At 53.2% G+C, this 18606-nt stretch overlaps 4 protein-coding genes across 4 annotated transcripts; all 4 read left to right on the top strand.

Moving 5' to 3' along the window:
- Window positions 1-1940: 1940 nt before the first annotated feature.
- On the top strand, window positions 1941-3331 carry J4E93_001751 (uncharacterized protein; the record flags this gene model as incomplete). Its single annotated transcript, XM_049339701.1, is given in 2 exon segments — window positions 1941-1948; window positions 1966-3331. The coding sequence occupies 2 exon segments, from the start codon at window positions 1941-1943 to the stop codon at window positions 3329-3331; spliced, it is 1374 nt and encodes a 457-aa protein (XP_049203658.1).
- Window positions 3332-6936: 3605 nt separating this feature from the next.
- Window positions 6937-7482, top strand: J4E93_001750 (uncharacterized protein; the record flags this gene model as incomplete). Its single annotated transcript, XM_049339700.1, has 2 exons — window positions 6937-6998; window positions 7053-7482. 2 exons carry the CDS (start codon window positions 6937-6939, stop codon window positions 7480-7482), a joined length of 492 nt encoding a protein of 163 aa, XP_049203657.1.
- A 4678-nt stretch (window positions 7483-12160) lies between these two features.
- J4E93_001749 (uncharacterized protein) lies at window positions 12161-14030 on the top strand (the record flags this gene model as incomplete). The annotated part of the gene is made up of 5 exons (XM_049339699.1): window positions 12161-12451; window positions 12504-12598; window positions 12647-13027; window positions 13092-13214; window positions 13343-14030. 5 exons carry the CDS (start codon window positions 12161-12163, stop codon window positions 14028-14030), a joined length of 1578 nt encoding a protein of 525 aa, XP_049203656.1.
- Window positions 14031-15707: 1677 nt separating this feature from the next.
- J4E93_001748 (uncharacterized protein) lies at window positions 15708-18346 on the top strand (the record flags this gene model as incomplete). Its single annotated transcript, XM_049339698.1, has 2 exons — window positions 15708-15739; window positions 15925-18346. 2 exons carry the CDS (start codon window positions 15708-15710, stop codon window positions 18344-18346), a joined length of 2454 nt encoding a protein of 817 aa, XP_049203655.1.
- Between the last annotated feature and the right edge of the window lie 260 nt (window positions 18347-18606).

The following is an 18606-nucleotide window of genomic DNA, read 5'->3' as shown; positions in this document are numbered from 1 at the left end:
AGCGTTGGTCAGCTCGCAGGACGATCTGGTCGAATACAACGTCGATGGCGCCGAAGCGGTCGAGAAGGACGCGAAACCAGGTTATCTAGAGCGACACATCCACAGCGAGATTTACAAGAGGTTTCCGGCCATCAACAGTGTGGTGCATAGCCATGCTGGCGATGTTCTGCCGTACTGCGTTAGCGGTGTGCCTCTAAAGAACACAATTCACATGGCTGGCTTCTTGGGCATGTATCCTGGACCATCATGCCTAGCTTCTTGCTGACAATATCACTGCAGGTACCAATGTGCCAGTCTGGGATGCCTCGAGCAGCTACCCCTCCGGTTCGAAACACGACCTGCTCGTTCGCGACAGCACGCTCGGCGCCTCTCTTGCAGCTGCGTTCAAACCAGCCACTTCGACCGGCTTCATCTACTCCAAAGTACGCTCCGCTCTACCCTCGCAGCTCGGTGGTTCATCTGCAGAGCCAAAGATGGAACCCGATCACGCTGTCGTCCTGCTACAAGGCCATGGCTTCACAACCGTCGCGCACGGCATCGAGGAAGCTGTCTACCAAGCAATATATACGAAGGAAGCAGCCAAGGCGCAGACTACCGCTATGACGGTCCTGAATGCGCACACGGGCTATGCACTCGAGGGCAAGGTCGACGTCGAAGCCGGTGGCAAAATCAAGTCGGGACATGCGAAGGTTGAGGGCGGCAATCTAAAGTATCTGAGTGACAGGGAATGCCATGATGCCTGGGAGTCACTTTCAGGCACTTTGACCAGACCCTGGGCGCTCTGGTCCCGACAAGTGGAAGTTGACCCGTTGTATAGGAATGAGTGCTCAGGCGGTGATGATTGAGCGATGGTGGATCGGCCGGATCATATGACTGCTTTCGACAGACAGAATCGCAGTTAGTAATACTTCTTCCTTCTTTTCTGTTATTTCCGAGTACCTCGTCTCTTGTGGAGGCTAGGCTCTCTGCAAACCTTATCCAGTAGAGTCTTAGCCCTTCCAATTCGCGGGCAATTTGCCGCGACACCCTTCTCTTACAACATGTCCATTTTAACATGAAACCTTTTTCCTCGCTTCTAGCCGGTATTTCTGACGTTTCTCACTATGTGGCTAGCAGGGTTACTTCTTGCAGCTTCGCCAAGTTGTTCCATAGTGCTTGTCTCGCAGGCCAAGATCTTCCGCCACTAAAGGCGCATTTTACCCCGGACTCCCCCCTCACGGCACTTTTAGCTCTTAGATCAACACCACCGCACAACATGGTCGATCCGGATGAACGAACATTTCCATACCGAGGTACATGTACCTAAGCTCGAATACTACCTGTAAACAGCATCTCTCCCGCCCTCCCGACTTCGTAGCTTAGTGAAGCAAGATGTCAGATGACTGTAAATGTGGCTGCGCCTGGGTAACAGTCGTGGAAAGCATCTGGCTAGTGGAAGTCCTGGGTGGAAATTGTCAATGTCTCGGTGCATTTGGCGCCGAGAGGGTTTGCGCAATGTAGTAAGCTCCTGCTGCTGGTATGGAAGAATAGCCTATAGGTAAGGGACAGAGTCGTCGTTCAATATCGAAGCTGAATAGGTCACCTCGGTTTCACCTCTTTTATCTTCTCGTCAGCTACGTTTCTTGACATGTTGCTGAAGCGCGCATTGTTGGCTGCGGCCACCTGTTCATCCTCGGTCCTGGCGGCATTCGGCGTTACTAAAAGCGGTGACAACATTGTTGTGGACGCTGGCTCGACGAACGCCCTTGTTTTTACCGTCAACGCGAAGAGCTGCGACATTACATCGATCAAATATCGTGGAGAGGAGTTACAGTCGTCCTCCAAGGGATCGCATATTTCTTCTGGACTGGGTAGTGCAACTGTCAAGTATGAGACGATAAGCAGTTCGTCGTATCCTCAATCCTTCGACGACAGAATCTAACGGAGTCCGACAGGTCAATATGTCAAGGTTACTTGCACGACCAGTACCTTGACGCATTACCTTGTTGCTAAGGCTGGCGAAGCGACGATTTATATGGCGACATACACCACTGCCGAGCCTAGCATTGGCGAACTGCGATACATCGCGCGTCTCAAGAGTAGTGCTCTGCCACTTGAGTACCCATTCGGCGTGGTATCGACAACCGTTGGTTCGACGTCGACTGTTGAGGGGTCAGACGTCTTCGTGGTCGCTGGTCAGACGAGGAGTAAATTCTACTCAAGTGAGCGCTTCATCGACGACAATACGGTGGGTACCACAGTCAGCATGCTTCAATGGGCTTTCACTGACACAATAAAGCACTGCGTCTACCGAGACGGTGCCGACGCAGTCCACGCCTGCTTCCTCATGAACTCTTATTCTTACGAAGGCTCCTCTGGTGGCCCCTTCCACCGCGATATCAACACTAATAACGGAGGGGAATACACATCATTGACCTTCTACATGAACAGTGGTCATGTTCAAACAGAGCAGTTCCGTCAGGGCCTGCACGGCCCTTACGCTCTAGCGTTCAGTCGCTCTGGTGTACCAGAAGGTGGCTCCAATATGGATACGACGTTCTTCAAGGACCTTGGTATAACGGGCTACGTGGCTCCATCCGCTAGGGGAACAGTCACCGGCACGGCGACAGGCGTAGGCTCCAGTTTCCAACGGGTATTGCATTGGTACAACGATGCAGCCCAGTACTGGGCGTACGCCGATAGTAGTGGCAAGTTCACTTCGCCAGCAATGAAGCCCGGAAACTACGCGCAGGTCTTATATCAAGGTGAATTCAAGGTCAAGGCAGCTAGCGTCACAGTCTCGGCTGGAGAAGCAACTACCGCCAACATTGCCGCCGACACCGAAACCAAGACCTCCATTTGGCGCATTGGCGAGTGGGATGGTCAGCCAAAGGGCTTCCGAAACGCAGACAAGCAACTGCGCATGCACCCCACAGACTCGCGCATGGCATCCTGGGGGCCCTTGACGTATACAGTTGGTTCCAGCACTCTTGACAGTGTTCCCATGGCCATAGTCAAGGACACCAATCCCCTTACGATCAAGTTCTCGAGCACCTCGACTGCAGCAGCGACCCTTCGCATCGGTACTACGCTCTCTTTCGCCGGCTGCCGTCCCTCGGTGACAGTCAACAGCTTTAATGCTGCCGTCCCTGCGGCGCCAACGAAGATCGATTCGCGTGGCTTGACTCGTGGCGCCTACCGAGGGTTTGGTGAAGTCTACAATTATGCCATACCAGCTGGCACGTTGGTCAGCGGGAGCAATACTATCAAGATCAACTGTGCGAGTGGGAGTTCGGGAGAAGGATTCCTGGCCCCGAACGTGATTTTGGATGCGATAGAGCTGTTCAAGTAGGCTCTCGGGCACAACGGCCTGATTCGGCCATAGTGCCATGGTCTATCGATAGTTGTGTGGATGACGTGTCGTCATAACATCGTAAGATTGGTCTTCTTACACATTCTTACTTGCACCACTTCTTTTCTTTATCATCGCGTATTACCGACATATGCATCTTAGATCAAAAACGTTTTACTATACCTCGGTTTCCTTTAGGCCGAGATGCTTTTCGTAGGAATCGAACGAAACTCCTTATTAATCATCCGAGAAGGCTTGTGGGGCAATGCCTGGAAAGGTCATTCTTACAATCCTTCGTGTCGGCAAAACATCATTAAATACGACTCGCCAGGCTAGGTTCCGACGCGATGGACGCAGTATTCACCGTATTATCGCACGAACAAGGATGGGGCGGTCGGCTTCACCGATAGCTGTGCAGCTTGTAGTCGTATGTCCTTTCCGTGTATACGGTTGAAGTATCTTTATCTGGCAATTCAAAGTCTCGATAGGGCAGGTATCCGTTAGCCAATTCCCACGAGTCAGTCACCGGATCAACGCAGCACGCAGTGTTGGCAAAGCTTTGAGGGCTCTGGACCCACCACGAAGGCCCTCGCTGGGGTGGAGTCGATGTGGGAACGTCTATATCCGCTCCCGCTTAAGGTGCAGGATCTAGGGATCGCGACAACAAAGACCATGCGAGAACAGCATCAGGTGCCGGAAACATAGCACCGGCGGTCGTTCCGAATCCTTCGAAAGCGACAAAGACAGCTAAATAGCTGGTATAAGCGGATTAAGCGCATCGCGGGCTTGCCGCGGTATTCCAGCGCTTGCTGTATGTGTCAAGCGACCCGGCTCTTGGTACGGCGTAGTCGTTCGCCCTGCTTTTCGCTAAGCCAGGGCAATGACAACCCGGGAAATGAGATCATTTCTGGAGTAGGAAATTCGGCTCGAGACCCGGGTCGCAGTACTTGCTGAAACTTCTGCTGCGTTGATGACAAAACCAACCATCTGATGTATGCATATAATGTGATCAATTGAGATGACAAAAGGGTCATGTTCTAGTTCTGGCGGAAGCGGTGGACTGTCTGAAGCGTCCGTATCTCATCGTCGATGTGATTATCTTGTCCAGAACTGGTAAAGCATGCATATGGTCTGGATCAAGAAATCCTCAATCTCGAGGGCGTAGGAAAAGAAGGCATCTGGTATCGTTATGCAACTCGGGTTTTTTAATGCTGAGAAATTATGCGACTCAAGCACACGTACCTACACTCTTTCCAAGGTCTGCTTATCCGTGAATGAAGAAGCCATCAAATACTGACGTTAATACCGAACTCGAGTGCCGTTTTGAAAGCTCAGTGCATCCTATACTCCAAGCAAAGTGCTCGGGAGGCTGCATTAGCTCAAGGCAAGTGACAGGATCCGTGGACTGGGATTAAACCCAACTACCGATGTCAAGCAGCGGGTCACAAAGCGCTAAGATACCTGCATTCGGGAGTTTTAAGCCCTGTCAGTTTGAGAATCGTTCGACTTATGAGCTCAGCAGTGGCGCCATGTAATCCGATGATGCTCGAGGGTCATCAGCGGTGCCACGCTACCGTATGCGAAGGCAGACCGTTATATTTCCGAAGGATGCACTGGGGTATTGAACGGCGTGACGGGCGATCGACGCGCACGGATGGGAGCCCTGTAGAAGTGGCTGAGGTGTCCTGGTGGGCTAGTCCGTCGACACCTCGACCATGTCGATCCATTTCCAGTTATCGTAAGCGAGAGAAGGCCACATCAACAAAGTCCTGCGGACAATAAAGATGTCGAAGTCGAAGTGCGATGGCTCTAAACAGGATCGTAAAGCCTCAGTGAGTGTGCGCGTAATCTTTGGGTCAGCGATGGATCAGGCCTCAATATGCATCCATGCAGGCTGCAACGAGCGCAGCTTACCCTCCAGCGTTTTCAATTGTTAGCGGATCGTCGTTTGTGTGTATACGTTGTGCTCAGATGCATGAAGGAAATGCATACACACAAAAGTGTGCTGACATTCTGCAACGGATACATGGGGCCAACTTTCCGACAGCGATCATCCAGGGCCACAACTACTTCCAGATACTGTTACAGTAGCCATGTTCAGGTATGAACGAAGTTTGGCGTTTTTCTCTGGCGCGCATTAACAAATCCGAGAGACAGCTGTTGGATCGATGAAATGAAAATTTCAGGAAGATGCCTTGTCGGCACTTCAGAGGTTCAGTACATCCCGAGGTCATTTTGAGTGGCTCGCCATGGTATAACCCTGCTTTAGCAACTGACTAGGCAGAAACGTTGTCAATAAAGGTAACGAGGCGGCGCAGCGCGTGTACCAAATGATAAATGCCATCGCCGATTGTTTGTCAGAGGCCAGATGCGATGCGCTGGCTCTGCGCTGTACGCAGCTCTAACCTCACCTGACAATACTGACACTGAGCTTTCCGAGCTAGGAATCGGCAGTGTTCTAGGGGGAACTGGTGTTTATCGGGATTGACGTGCCCGGTCGCTTCGCTTGCAGAATGTTGACCGATGACGAGAGTGGCCCTGGAATCGAAAGTCGTTCCTGAGGCCCGCTACCTAATACCCAAGAGCGGGTCTAGCGGCTTTGAGTCTAGCGGCATCACCACCCACGTGCATACCAGCTGGCACCAGCAAACACAATTTGACAGCCTTGCTGGCATCTACAAACATCGGATGACGCAGCTCGATCGGCAGCTTCTGCTGAAGATACCAATCGGCAGGTGCTATGCAGGCAGAACGACGAGAAAGCTGTGGTAGAAAAGAAAACCGGATACGAGAGCCTTGGCCTAGGGGCACGGCAATAACCGGATTGACTCGATGGCTTGCATTGCATGCACCGCCGCTGGGAAAGAAACCCGTTCCCGCGAGCTCGCCTTTGCTTTGCGGTAAGTGGCCGCAACCTGTGATCGATTGGGTCGACAACAATATCCAAAAACCTTGCACGCCCGGACAGGCGAGCCACTCAACGCTGGTCTCGTACCTTTGTCGCTAGCATTGTCGATCATAGCGACGAGGGCGGTGTCCATGGCACGCCCCTGCCATCTCGACTGTGTATGCCGTAGAGGCAGTGACTGTTTCTTCCATACCGAGTTACTTTGAAGTTTTCCTTCGCATTGAAAACTTCCAACGTCCTACTGAACAATGTTCTCCGCGGTCTCTTTTTCGGTCAGCGTCTTGCTTGTAATCCGACAAGTACCTAGGTATATGTATCTGACCCCAAAACACCCCATTCGGGAGACTTAGACAGCCGCATACTTGCGTGGCCCTGATTGGGCGTCCACCTTACATCCCCCACTGGCCGACCGGCCCATCAAAGTCTCCCGCCATCCGAGGACCCTGCCGCGCTACCCACCTGACTGCATATCAGAAGCGGCGTGTTGGTCCCACCTGAAACGTATCCCTGTGATTCACGCCTGCAAGGGTCATACATGTATATCAGAGTTCGCTTCCTTGCCGTACACATTTGGTTCTTTCAATGTACATGCCTCTCCAGTCTCAAGTCCTTACACTTAAATGCCAACTTTCGCGAGGCGTCCACAACTCCGTCTCTCAATTTACTCCTTACTTTTCGATTCTGATCAAGTTCAAACATGTCGTTCACCTTCCAGGTGCAGAAGATCAATCAGTCTTTCGACCAGATTGCAGCATGGTAGTAAGCATAGCGCCTTCCGCATCCTATTCAAGCATTGAGGCTTATCAGTAGTAGCCACGAGTTCATGCGTAGAACAGAGTTGTGTTTTCGGAAGATGCACGAACGTATCCTGGTCCTGGAGCAGAGACAGAACATACAAGGGCCCACGGACGAGCAAGTCGAGCGTGTGCTACGCAAGATCCTAGACGAAAGATTTTCGGATCTCGCCACGCATCATGTACGGAAGCACGACACTACACAAGACCGCAGTTGGTTCGTCAAAGATCCCAACGACCTTCCTTATCCCAGACCGATGAAGATGGACGTTGCTTCGCTCCTCATCCAACCGGACGCCGTTCCTTCCAAGGCCTACTCAGAAACATTCCGGATGCTAGAGGATGGGTTAAGAAGTTTTCCTGTCGACCATTCGATGGACTCGGACGACGAAGAAGATTATAAAATTAACGTTGGTATAAGAGATGGTCGCTCTTCACGTAGTGTCTGAGTTGCAGAAGGCTCCGTTTCGGCATGAGCCCACACTATCTCTACTTCCAGCACACTTGCCAAAGATCTTCGCTTCACGGCCTTGACCCTCAGATGGTGCCGCCATTCGATCCGATCGTCATTCGATATCGCTAGGCAACAAACGCTAGACAGCACACCGGCCGGATTTGACGAAACTGGCACTATGGTGCTACCACAATGTATTCATACCCCGAATGCATCACATACTCCAAGCAACGCCAATGTTGCCACCAGCACTTTGTCGCGAGCCGGAAAAAACGAGCACACGCTTCCTCCTACAAACCCATGATTGGAATTGCGCAATAAACGCCACGATCTCACTCGCAGCCAGCCCGCTGCAGTACACATTGTCCAACATGTAATACCTCCTGAAGTAGTAATTTATTAAACAGTCCAACTCTCATACATTTTCCACTCCACGTACTGTCTTTCGGAAATCGCGATCATGTTGCTTTTGTAAAGCGCTGCACGACACGGATGTGAGCGTTCAGCTATGTGTTTCAATCGCACTCAGCTCCTACCGCTCCTACCCCTTCTCTTGGCAACCTTGGACGCCTGTTTTACCTATCAACGTGTGACAAACTGCGATGTCAGATATGGGAAATTGCACGATCCAGCAAGAACCAAGATAGATCATCATCCAGCATCGTGGTCTCGAATGCAGCTGCTTGGTCATCCAACGTCGCCGGATTTGTTCGGCATGCCGAAACTCTCATAGATAGGTAGGACGATGGGCTCGTTGCACAACTTTTACTCACCGGTAAAGGGCGCATAACGCTACAAGCCATGAAATCATAACCTATGCATGCACAACTGCCTCGGAAATTGGGTCATTCCATGCCACTCTCTTGGCAACAGCCACTCCCGCTACAGCGGGATGATCATTCCGACGGCGCAGTCAACATGTTGTATGACAGTGTCATGAGTTGTCGCATCCTCCATCAGACAGTCAGGAGTTAGGTTGCGTTACCGGTGGCACTACTAGAATGGGCGCTTAGATTAGCGTGGGGGTGTTTCCGATCTCATCTTAAGGCCCACATGTCAGACCTCATCCCGTCTACCGCACAATCACCCTTGTGTATGCAACCATCCCGAGGTGTTCTTTGCTTCTTTAGCGACTGCAGCATCCTATTTTGATTTCGTCGCGGCTGGTGGCACGCGCGGCTCGAGACGGACAATTTACTACCTAGGTAGACCATCTTCGTTGGTAGCCCATGTGGAGAAGTGTGAACGCCGCCCCGCTGAATGAGGCGCCCTGCGTTAGGACCCCTTGAGGCATGGAAGCGCAATGGCATTGTCGACATATGTACATGCTCTTTTGTCGGAATTGCCACGAGTGAAATTTCCTTCTTATCCTGATGCAAGTCTAGGTGTTCAGGTTCTTCGCCGTCCACATGTCAACGACTGCCTAACCTATGCAGCCCTAACGTTGGGCGACCGCGGTTCAAGGTTCCGCGATGTTCCATGCTACAGAGGGGCTGCATGCCTTTCTTTGCTTTTGACTCGGGTCTCCGTTCAGCACCCTATGAGTCTAGCCTGACCTCGTTGCAACGATGTTCGATACGACGCGTACATGAAGCGAAACCATAGCTGGCGGTCCGCGGATGACGATGTCATAGTTTGTTCGATACTAAGAACCGCAGCATCTTGAGATAATTGCTCCAATCGCAGACTAATGGCCATTTCTCAAATGCGAAGATACGTAGATAGTCGTGGGTTATCACTAGACGCCCCCAGAGCTGAGAGCTATCAGAGTACCTCTCTGCCTAATCGTCGAGTAGGCTCATATGTTTGGTCTCCATGTGGCACATACAGGGCAAGCAGATATAGATATTTGGAATATCGACGTCTCCACTCCAATAGCACGCTGTACTATTCTGCAGTGCGCGCTAACGCATGCCAATCTCGCCTTACTACGGTCGTCCAACGGCTACCAAAAGCATGGATACCTATAAACTCGAGAATCCTTCCCTGTCGCATGGAGGAACGTCGATTCGAAAAAGCATTGCTTCACACGGGGCGAGACCCGTGTCGATAAATGACACGATGGGGGGTGTATCGAGAAAAACATGACTTTCCCACAGTCATAGCTTCGGATCGTGGCTACGTTACTGTGGGGTAGCTAGCGCCTCGCTCTGATCTATGTGGCTGACATTGGGCATCAAGAACGGTAGATATCACTGTCAAATTCCGAACCAATCGCACTATTGCCCACAAATTCGTAGTAAAGGCTCCGAAGAGCGGTCTGCTTCGAACCGCGGTGAAAGGTCTGGTACACACCATTTCTTTTCCTCACTCTGACAAGGAGCGTATAGCGAGAAACACACATTGTCAATTCCTAGCTTAGGGCTTCCGTCACCGACTTTTGCGCAAGCTTACTGTCCACCTGTAGAATCCTGTAATCCGAATCTCGATTCGTGCCGCCTGAGCTCTATCCGATTGCCGACCCAATGCGGTTGCGTTGCACATCCGGGACCGAAGATACGGCCCATGTCACGAAATTCCCACAGCGTTCAACATGCGCTGAAGATAACCAACATTCTGAGTCAACCCATATCATCTAGCTAGGCGGTCTCGCACATCCGCATGCGTTATGGAGTCATCGAGGCTTACCTAGGTAGACGCCCCACGTCACACCCAGGTAGTAATGCCACATTTCGGAATGGCCCCCGTGCTGGAAGCGGCTCATTTGCCTGCTTGGCAGTGCTTGCATTCTGTGCAGACAATAGATGTCGGTACGAGGTCGTGTTGCTGCGCCGAGGTCACTGCTATGTACGTTCGGATAGACCATGCTACTGGTCGGGTTGCTTCCGGCGTGTACAAGGAGCAGCACAAGCTGGCTGAAACAATGTACCCGTACCGTACCGTGCGGGTATACTAAGACCAAGCACGTGGGTCGGCCAGGGCAAGCGGATTACCACTTGGTAGAAGCCACCACGTTGCTGATAGATCGGGCGAAAAAGCAATATCAAATGTCAGCCCGAACCCTGGTTACGCCCCTCCACTTGGATGAGCAAAAAGCAAGTCAAATCTCGATCCGATTTTCCTGACGAAGCTCGGCGTTGTTATCCGGCAGCCATTGTATATGTTCATTGAAGGGTGAATTCAGGCACCAAGATTTGTTGTGGAAGAGCCGGACTAACTTGTTGAGGTATACGATGCGTCGTCGTTGCATGCAGCTAAACTTGGGCTTGGGCTTACAGTGTACGGAGCGACTCAGAACGGTTGAACTTTGTTCCTCTGGCTTCGTTAAAGTATGATCAGTGTAAACGAAAGAAGAGGATAATGAGCAGTGGTGTTGTGAATCGAGTTGGGGTGTCTCATGATAGACGCTTCCTTCCACAACTACCTAGATACTGAGCAAACCTAACGCATGTTGGCAACTGCTTCGAGGATACTATTCCAAGATACACGTACTGTAGTACGGCAGTAATGGGCACCTTTCGTTTCTCTGACATGAGTGAGTCCGACGGCCACTCTCCCCTGTAAGAAAGCCCAAGAGTGCAGATGTTCAAAACAAAGGGAATGAAGACGTGCAGTGACTTCGGGGCGCCAAAATGTATCGACCGACCGTTCTTGATAGTTTGAAGCACGTGCATAGTATAGCATGTCGATTATGAAGACGGGTGATGAAGATTTGTCACTGGGTGACCCCCCCAAAGCATTCTATACTATCGCAGACCGACTGATAGTAAGTGAGCTGTAGACAACTAATCTTTCGAGATATCTTGATCGCTACGGAAGGCATGCTTCAATCGCGGTCCAAGTCGTCCGGGTCCCTAGCACGGATAAAATGACATGAGAAAGGTGAGAGTTCTTCCTTGACACTGCGCCAAACTTTTCGCTGCGCATACATTGTCCGATATCAAGAACCTCAAGATGTACTTCAACCGAGCGGAGTTGGACTCAGCAATGATTGCGTATCATTCCGGATAGACAAAAAGGTGGAGGTGATAGGCAAAGCAATAAGCTAGGCACGTCACTGAATGTGTACTTGATCATACGAGAGTTGTTTTGAGCAAGAATACTTCTCAAGCGGCAACCCTGAGATCTGTTCCCCTCAAAATTCGGTACCGAAGTCGCGATGTCCATCTCTGCGCCACTTTTGTTTGCTCTCGCTCCTCAAAGAACGCAGCATTCTAACTCCACATGACACTGATATCTGATCATGTGTTGTCGCATGGTGCGCATATGTATTTGTCGTTAAGTCATTCACTTGCGTATATAAAGAGCCGTCTCATTCTCCTCTAGAAGTTGCGCTCGGTCACCCACCGCAATTTCCCACTCTTGACTTGGGCACCTTCCCATGGTTGCGCAGTGTCGCAGACCGGCCAATCAAGCGATCAGCATTCCCAATTTCACCATGTTCTATTCACGTGCCCCAACCATGCTGCGGCGACCACTGAGCACGTCCTGCAAACGGACGAAGACGCATTCACGTCATCGTTTGTGTCGCACCTTCACCGTGAGCGCCTTCCTATCTATATAGCAAACACTCTTATCAGCCCTATCAGAGCTGCTCGACCCCAATCTCGCGTCACCTTCGACTTGGACCGCAACAATCTCGAGACCGGTCGTAACAAAATCTTCCACTCACCTGCCTTCGATCACTTACACCTACTACTACAACCCAAACAATACATTCGCGCATCGCGACCATGGCCGAACTCAAGGAAAACCTAGGTCCTTATGTCCTCCAGACCACGCTCGCGGCTGACCGCAATGAAAACTCTTGCTACGTCCTCAACGTCGGTCGCGACGAGACTGGCGACGTTACTTCTTCCCTCAAGCACGTGAATGGGCAGGTAGACGACTACCTCATCAACGTCTATGATCGTATTACCCCAGTCACGAAGCTCTACGTCGTCGGCGAGTGGAAGTCGGCTCTGGCAAAGAAGGACAGCGATCGAACCAGTATACCGGAGGAGCAATCGCATTGCACGATTGAGGTAAGCGGAAGGCTCTGTGATAACAAAAGCGATAAAGCTAACGCAATAACAGCCGCACTGGCTCACCAAGCGTGAGCAGGAGTGGCGAGACGCAGGCGAGCATATAGCGAAGCTTGTTGAACAGATGCCTGCGCTTAAAGAGTTGACGTACGTATATCTCTTACTATAACGTGCCTATTGGCTAATGAGACCTAGATGGGTCTCCGCCCTACCCTTCATGGCTGTCATCTGGAAAAAGTTGTCCACCTCGCTTACAAAGCTTGTCCTCGACCTCGGTCAACCTGTCCGCCTTCAGCAAGACGGCGAGAACGAGTACAAGTCATACATCAGCCCAGCAGAGATGAAGCCGCTTGTCCAGCAGACTGAGCTCGAGGAGCTCCGACTCTTTCATATGCATGACTCACTCCAGTCCATCTACTGGGAGGCTGTATTCCGCAATACGTCCAAGACCGGCATGCGCGTCCTAGATCTCGACATGGCTGCGCCTCCGATCGTGCGAAAAGAGCATTGGCACAAGGCTGGGGAAGTCCGTGGCTTGACCGTTCCGAAGATAGACTCGAAAGAAAAGGAGTACAAGTGAGTCACCATGCATAGGAGCGCATCCGGAGTTCCATACAGTGCTGTCGCTAATACATTGCAGGGGCATAGACGGAAAGGGAGTACTACACTACTCTTTCGGCACCGGCGAGTATCTCGATGACTTCAGCATGCGCAAGGGACGTATTGCGGCTGGATTGGAAGAGGCCAAACCGTTTCCATTATGGTAAGTGGAATGCTCTCGAAAATCCTGGTGGTCATGAGCCAGACGAAGCCCCAAATACCGAGATACATCCCAGATGTATACGTGGCGCAGCTCAGCAACCAGTGGTATGAGACTGACTTGTTTAATAGGTGCCTCAAACTCAACGGCTTCGTCGTCGATTACCTTCCGTTCGAACAAGAGCTCTCTCGTATCGCGTTGTTAACCTGCGGTAAAGATTGCGTGGATAGTGGCCTACGAGCCCCAAAGACTTCCCGCAATCCGTACAACAGAGAGGGCAAGGTCGTCAACAACCATTGCCTGATCCAATGGCCTAACTGGACTGGAGTGTTTGATGATCGTGGCGACCCGATACCGCTAACAAAGGAGTCTCTCCAGATGAAGGACCTAGGCGAGGCCTTGGATGGCGCAGCCAAAGAAGACGGCTACTTCTCAGCGCAGTCACCGTGGTCACCAGGCAGTGCTGTCACCTCCCATTTGCAGCCGCAAGAGACCGTCTCTTCGGCGAGTCTCCCTCCTGTCCCAGTGACTGATAGCGAGACACCTGCCATTCTCGCGATGACCGGAAGCCCTGCCGCAGACGGAAACACGTTTTCTGGCGAAACCTCTCCGACAGGCGCGAGCCTGGTACTTGTCGACAGTGCGACCTCCGAAGACTCTATCGTTTCCAATGATAGCAGCTTCGACCAAATCCTGCCCGCAGACATCGACGAATCCGCGGTAAAAGCTGCGACAGCCGTCAAGAACGGTAGCTTCAAGCACAAGGTAAGAAGATCTTGGGATTGGTTGTCTGGTTCTGGTTCTGGCGCTGCTTCTTGAATTTGGTCCGGTTTTGCTCAGCGTCCTGCTTGCTTTTGGTGTTTCGACATTATTTTTATCATGCAGCTGACCAAAGGGAGTGAGGAGACATGGATGGGACTTGCTGGCAGCAGCATAAGTGTCCTACCCAAAGACCCTTACTTGACTCTCGTAGGAACCGGCGGACGGCGGACGGCGAATAACGAACGACTGACGGTTTGGACCTGGTCATGACGGAGCGAAGGATGAACTACGATACCACGACGCGCCTGCAGAGCTTATGGCGCTTGGAAGCCTTGGAAAGGGCATTTGGGAATAACCTTGTAGCTAGGTCTCACTTCAGAGTCTGGCCCTCTCCTAGGATCTACACGAATAAACACATCCCACAACCTGGCTGTGTCGATGCTTCTTCATCGTTGCTGACATCTCGGCGTCTTTGCAAGTGCTACAGCTCTCCGATTGCTGCCTCGGTCCGATGTGCTTGCGATTCAGGTTGTGAGGCGGTGTGCGCAAAGTGTGCCGTCCTCTTTTCATCGCAAATGGGACGGGCGACGTCTGACGATGACAGCTGTTCTGTGGGTCTAGTGAACGTTACGTCTGCAGTATGTTTCCTTGTTCTTCCGTTGCTGCAGGATCATGGGTCTAATGCATAGGCGAGGCTGGGAGTTGCATGTCGTGTATGCGGGTTCCAGGGGTGGACATGATGGAATGTTTGTTGGCTGTACAAGATACCGAACGACTTCATCATCAGCTGGTCGTTGCGATGCGGGCCTTTAGGGAAAGCCAGCTTGTGTCCGGTTGAAGAGACACGACGCTCGTGGCCAGATGCTGTGACGATTTGACCCGCTGGAGACGGGCCGCTCCTTCCTCACAACTCGGCTGATTGGCAGGCGCATGCGGGTGGGCAGGTGCGATGAGGTAACCGCGACCACGAGCATGAGAGAGGGCGTGAGCCAAATAAATCTCCAGCTATCAACTACATGACTTCTTTGTAATCTTGGACTGCTGGCTTCTAATGCCTTGCTTCGTTCGGCCGGTCATGACGGCGATGGGCTTTCCGCTTTCCGGCTCGCGCTGTACCTTGGCCCCATGCCAGGTTTAGCAGAACAAGCACGATGAGCTGGCACGCTGGCAATCGATCGTAGCCGTCACCAACTCGACGTCCGCTATCCTCGTCCCAGTGCAGTCGCTTGCATGCATCTCGCTGCACGTCGGTCAGTGCGACTCCACATCAGCAAATATCAGCGTTTGGCGTATTTGCTTCCCGGGTGAAGCTCCGCTCGCGCTCAAAGCGCTACCACACGTCCGCGATTGCTCAGCCGCGCGACTTCAATGCATATCCAGACGAGACCCTCTGTCTCTTCCGTCACTCTTTTCTACCCACCCGCGCGTTGCAGCAGGCGCCGCGCTTCCGAGCGCTGGGGCTGAGGGCCAGCTTTTCGTCCGGTGACGTCTGCTTCGGCACTGCCAGCAGAACTCGAGGCATTGGACAACCACCAGCACCACGAAGACAGCACAGCGCAGCGCAGCGCATACATAGTCACCAATCGCGCATCCAGACACGTACATTGGCTGTTTCATGGACTGTCGGTGAAAGGTGTAAGTTGATTTCACGAAGCGTCCCAGCCACCTCCCAGCCCTTCACCTCCTCCCAACCACCCTACCTCGCGCGCGGAATTGCTAGGGCGCACCGCAGCAATGGCTCCTCTGCTAGCCCTCCCGCAGTCTCTGTCTCTAACATTACCCTCTCCAGCCAGCTTTCGTGCCTCTCGATATAAGCAAGCCGTCGCGCGTTGCTTACCCAATCCCAAGAGAACCAGCCGCTGGGTATCTTCTCCAACCCGGCGGGTGCCCCTCGACGGCGCAAGGGCAATTGGGCCTGAGTGAGAGTCCCTGACTTCGCGGTGACGTCCAGCGACCCATCTGAGCTCGCCAACATATTACCCTTCCAACAACCATCTTCACGAGACCACGACCGCCACGGCCCAGCGCCACTGTTCGAATACCGAACCTCCCTCCAGCTACGCCAGGAGCAAGCCGACGCCTTCTATCGCACGCAGCACAATCGCTCGAGAGCATCGAGCTCGACCGGCAGCGTCGCAAACAGTCTTCGCCGCACGCCCAACTTCGAGCGCGCGAGATCTGTCGATCCGAGCCAACAGCAGCAGCGCGTTCGCTTCGAGACACCTCGCCCTCGCTCGACCTCCTACGCCGAGCCTCACCCCGCCCTTCGCGTCAGTCAACGTACTGCCTCGGCAATACGTTTTGTGCTCGAAGAGGGACTCCGACTTCCGCATCCCTTCACCCCGGATCTGGTCGAAGAGAACGCCCTCATGTCCGATCTAACAAGTGGCCGCGCTGCCAATGGCGGCGCGCGCACAACAGGCGGTCCTGTGCCCGTTGACAGGTCCAACATACGCACGCCAACGCAGATCATGAACGCCAGACGGCAACGGGCTGAGGTGGAGGAACAAAGGAAGGCCGCTGAGGAGGAGCGCAGGAGAGCTAGCGCAGAAAGAAGAGCTCAAGCTGTTTCTGGTGTAGCTGGAGCACCAACAACGGAGCCCGGGACCCAGAGGCAGCCCCAATCGGCAGCTCTGAGATCTGGCGACCAGTATGTACAATACCCGACATCATCGGGTGGAGTGCCTCGTCAGCCAGAGAGGCCGATCCCATCACAAAACACCATGAGCGAAGCGCAGGAGACCACTACTGGCGCATCGCAATCCAGACCCCGGGCAGCTTCGCAAGCACAGCAGCAGCAGTCTCGACCCGCCCAGGCCAACCTAGGCCTACCAACGACGGCGGAACAAGGCAGACGGCCAGCTGGCTCAGGGCATGCGAGGCGACCGTCTGGTGCCACAGCAGCTTCATCACAAGCAGGCCCTTCCACCGCTGCAGCTCGCCCACCACCTCCGCCAGGCTCGTCCTCCGGACAGGTTCGCGAGTCAACCACATCCAACTTTCCGCATGCCTTTGAACGCTGGGAAACACTATCCTCGCATTGGGAAGGTCTTACCTCCTACTGGATACGGCGGCTTGAGCAGAATACCGACGAAGTTCGCAGGGAGCCGCTGGCTCAGCAGATGTCGCGCCAGATCACCGACTTGTCGGCAGCTGGTGCCAACCTTTTCCATGCTGTTGTTGAGCTGCAGCGCCTACGCGCATCTTCCGAGCGCAAGTTCCAGAGATGGTTCTACGAGCATCGCCAGGATCAGGAACGAGCCCAAGAGCGCGAGGCTCAACTGACGGAACAAATCAATACGGAGCAGGAGGCTCGACTTGAGGCTGAGGCGAACATGGAACGCATGGCCACCGAGAAGAAGAACGCCGAAAGAGCGGTGTCGGAGATGAAGCGTGAGCTTCAAATCTCGAAAGAGGAAGCACGCCGAGCATGGGAGGAGCTTGGAAGACGGGAGCAAGAGGAACGGGATCGCACGTTCTCACTCCGAGAAGGGCAGCCTACGTTGGTCGGCGGAGTGCAAGTGGTACCAATGGCGCAGAACATGGGGCGTCAAGGGAGGGGTCATGGGGACGACACATACGCTGGTGCTCAGAGCAGTGGCTCGGGTATAGAACAGCACTACTCGTATGAGGAAGGTCAGTCTCCAACTGACACCGATCCCTTCACGGAAGGCGCTCGCCATGCGCACCGCGAGCCCGAACCCCCCGCACACGTGGCTCAAGGAACCTACGTCCCATCAGGTGCAGCATCCGCTGCCTCCTCTCGACCTGGTGGCTCTTCAGTCGCGGACGAGTCACTAGCCCCTGCTCCATTACAGTATCCATACTACACGTCTCAGGCACAGCAAGCACCTGCACAACCGGCCATGTCTCAGCCTGAGGCGTTCTACCAGCAGCCAGGTTCATACCTACATCAAGAGTCTGAGTCTGGTCTGCCAGAGGACGAACAGTCGTACGTCACGTCTCAGGCGGAGGAGTCTGAAGGCGACATCGAGTACGCCCTGGACGAGAGAGGCAACTTCATCCGCGATGATTCGGGTCGCCGCATTCCGTTCCGATCGCTTCAGTCTCCAGTATCTGATGAGTATGATGTAGAAGATGCACGTCGACGTGAGCTTGAGCATCTGCAACACTACGGCACAACTGCCACATCTTCAGGTGCCTACGCCACGAGTTCGAGCGCGGGATCGTCACGCCAGGGTCACCCTACCGCTGGCGGTGCACCCGACTACAGTGGTGATGGCTACGGCGACGAGTGGGTAGGCATGAGACATCACCATCCAACAAGACTGAGTGACGTTCCCGAGGAAGATGAGAGGAGCCGGACGTCGCCCAGCAGAGCAAGCCAGGCCAGCCGAGGACGCCTCTATTAGAAGGATAGATACCACACGCCCTCTAACCTCGTCGTCAGAAATATCCTAAAGCGCTTGAGCTTTGCAACCATACTGTTTTCGAACCGCGGTGTTGCAGAACGTCTTCACACCACCTCGAATTCCGCACACGCATATATCGTTTCGGCATACATGTTACAGCGTGCATTACATACCAGGTCCCTGCGTTTATACCCTTCTACAAGATCTCAATCGAGCGTCCCCGGCCCTCTACGGCTGATTCTTGCATCTACGACCGCTCC

Source organism: Alternaria ventricosa, assembly GCF_023758065.1.
Source record: "Alternaria ventricosa strain BMP 2768 chromosome Unknown scaffold_2, whole genome shotgun sequence".
Lineage (NCBI taxonomy): Eukaryota > Fungi > Ascomycota > Dothideomycetes > Pleosporales > Pleosporaceae > Alternaria > Alternaria ventricosa.
Note: the sequence above shows the minus strand (reverse complement) of the source record. Positions and strands in the feature narration are given on the sequence as shown.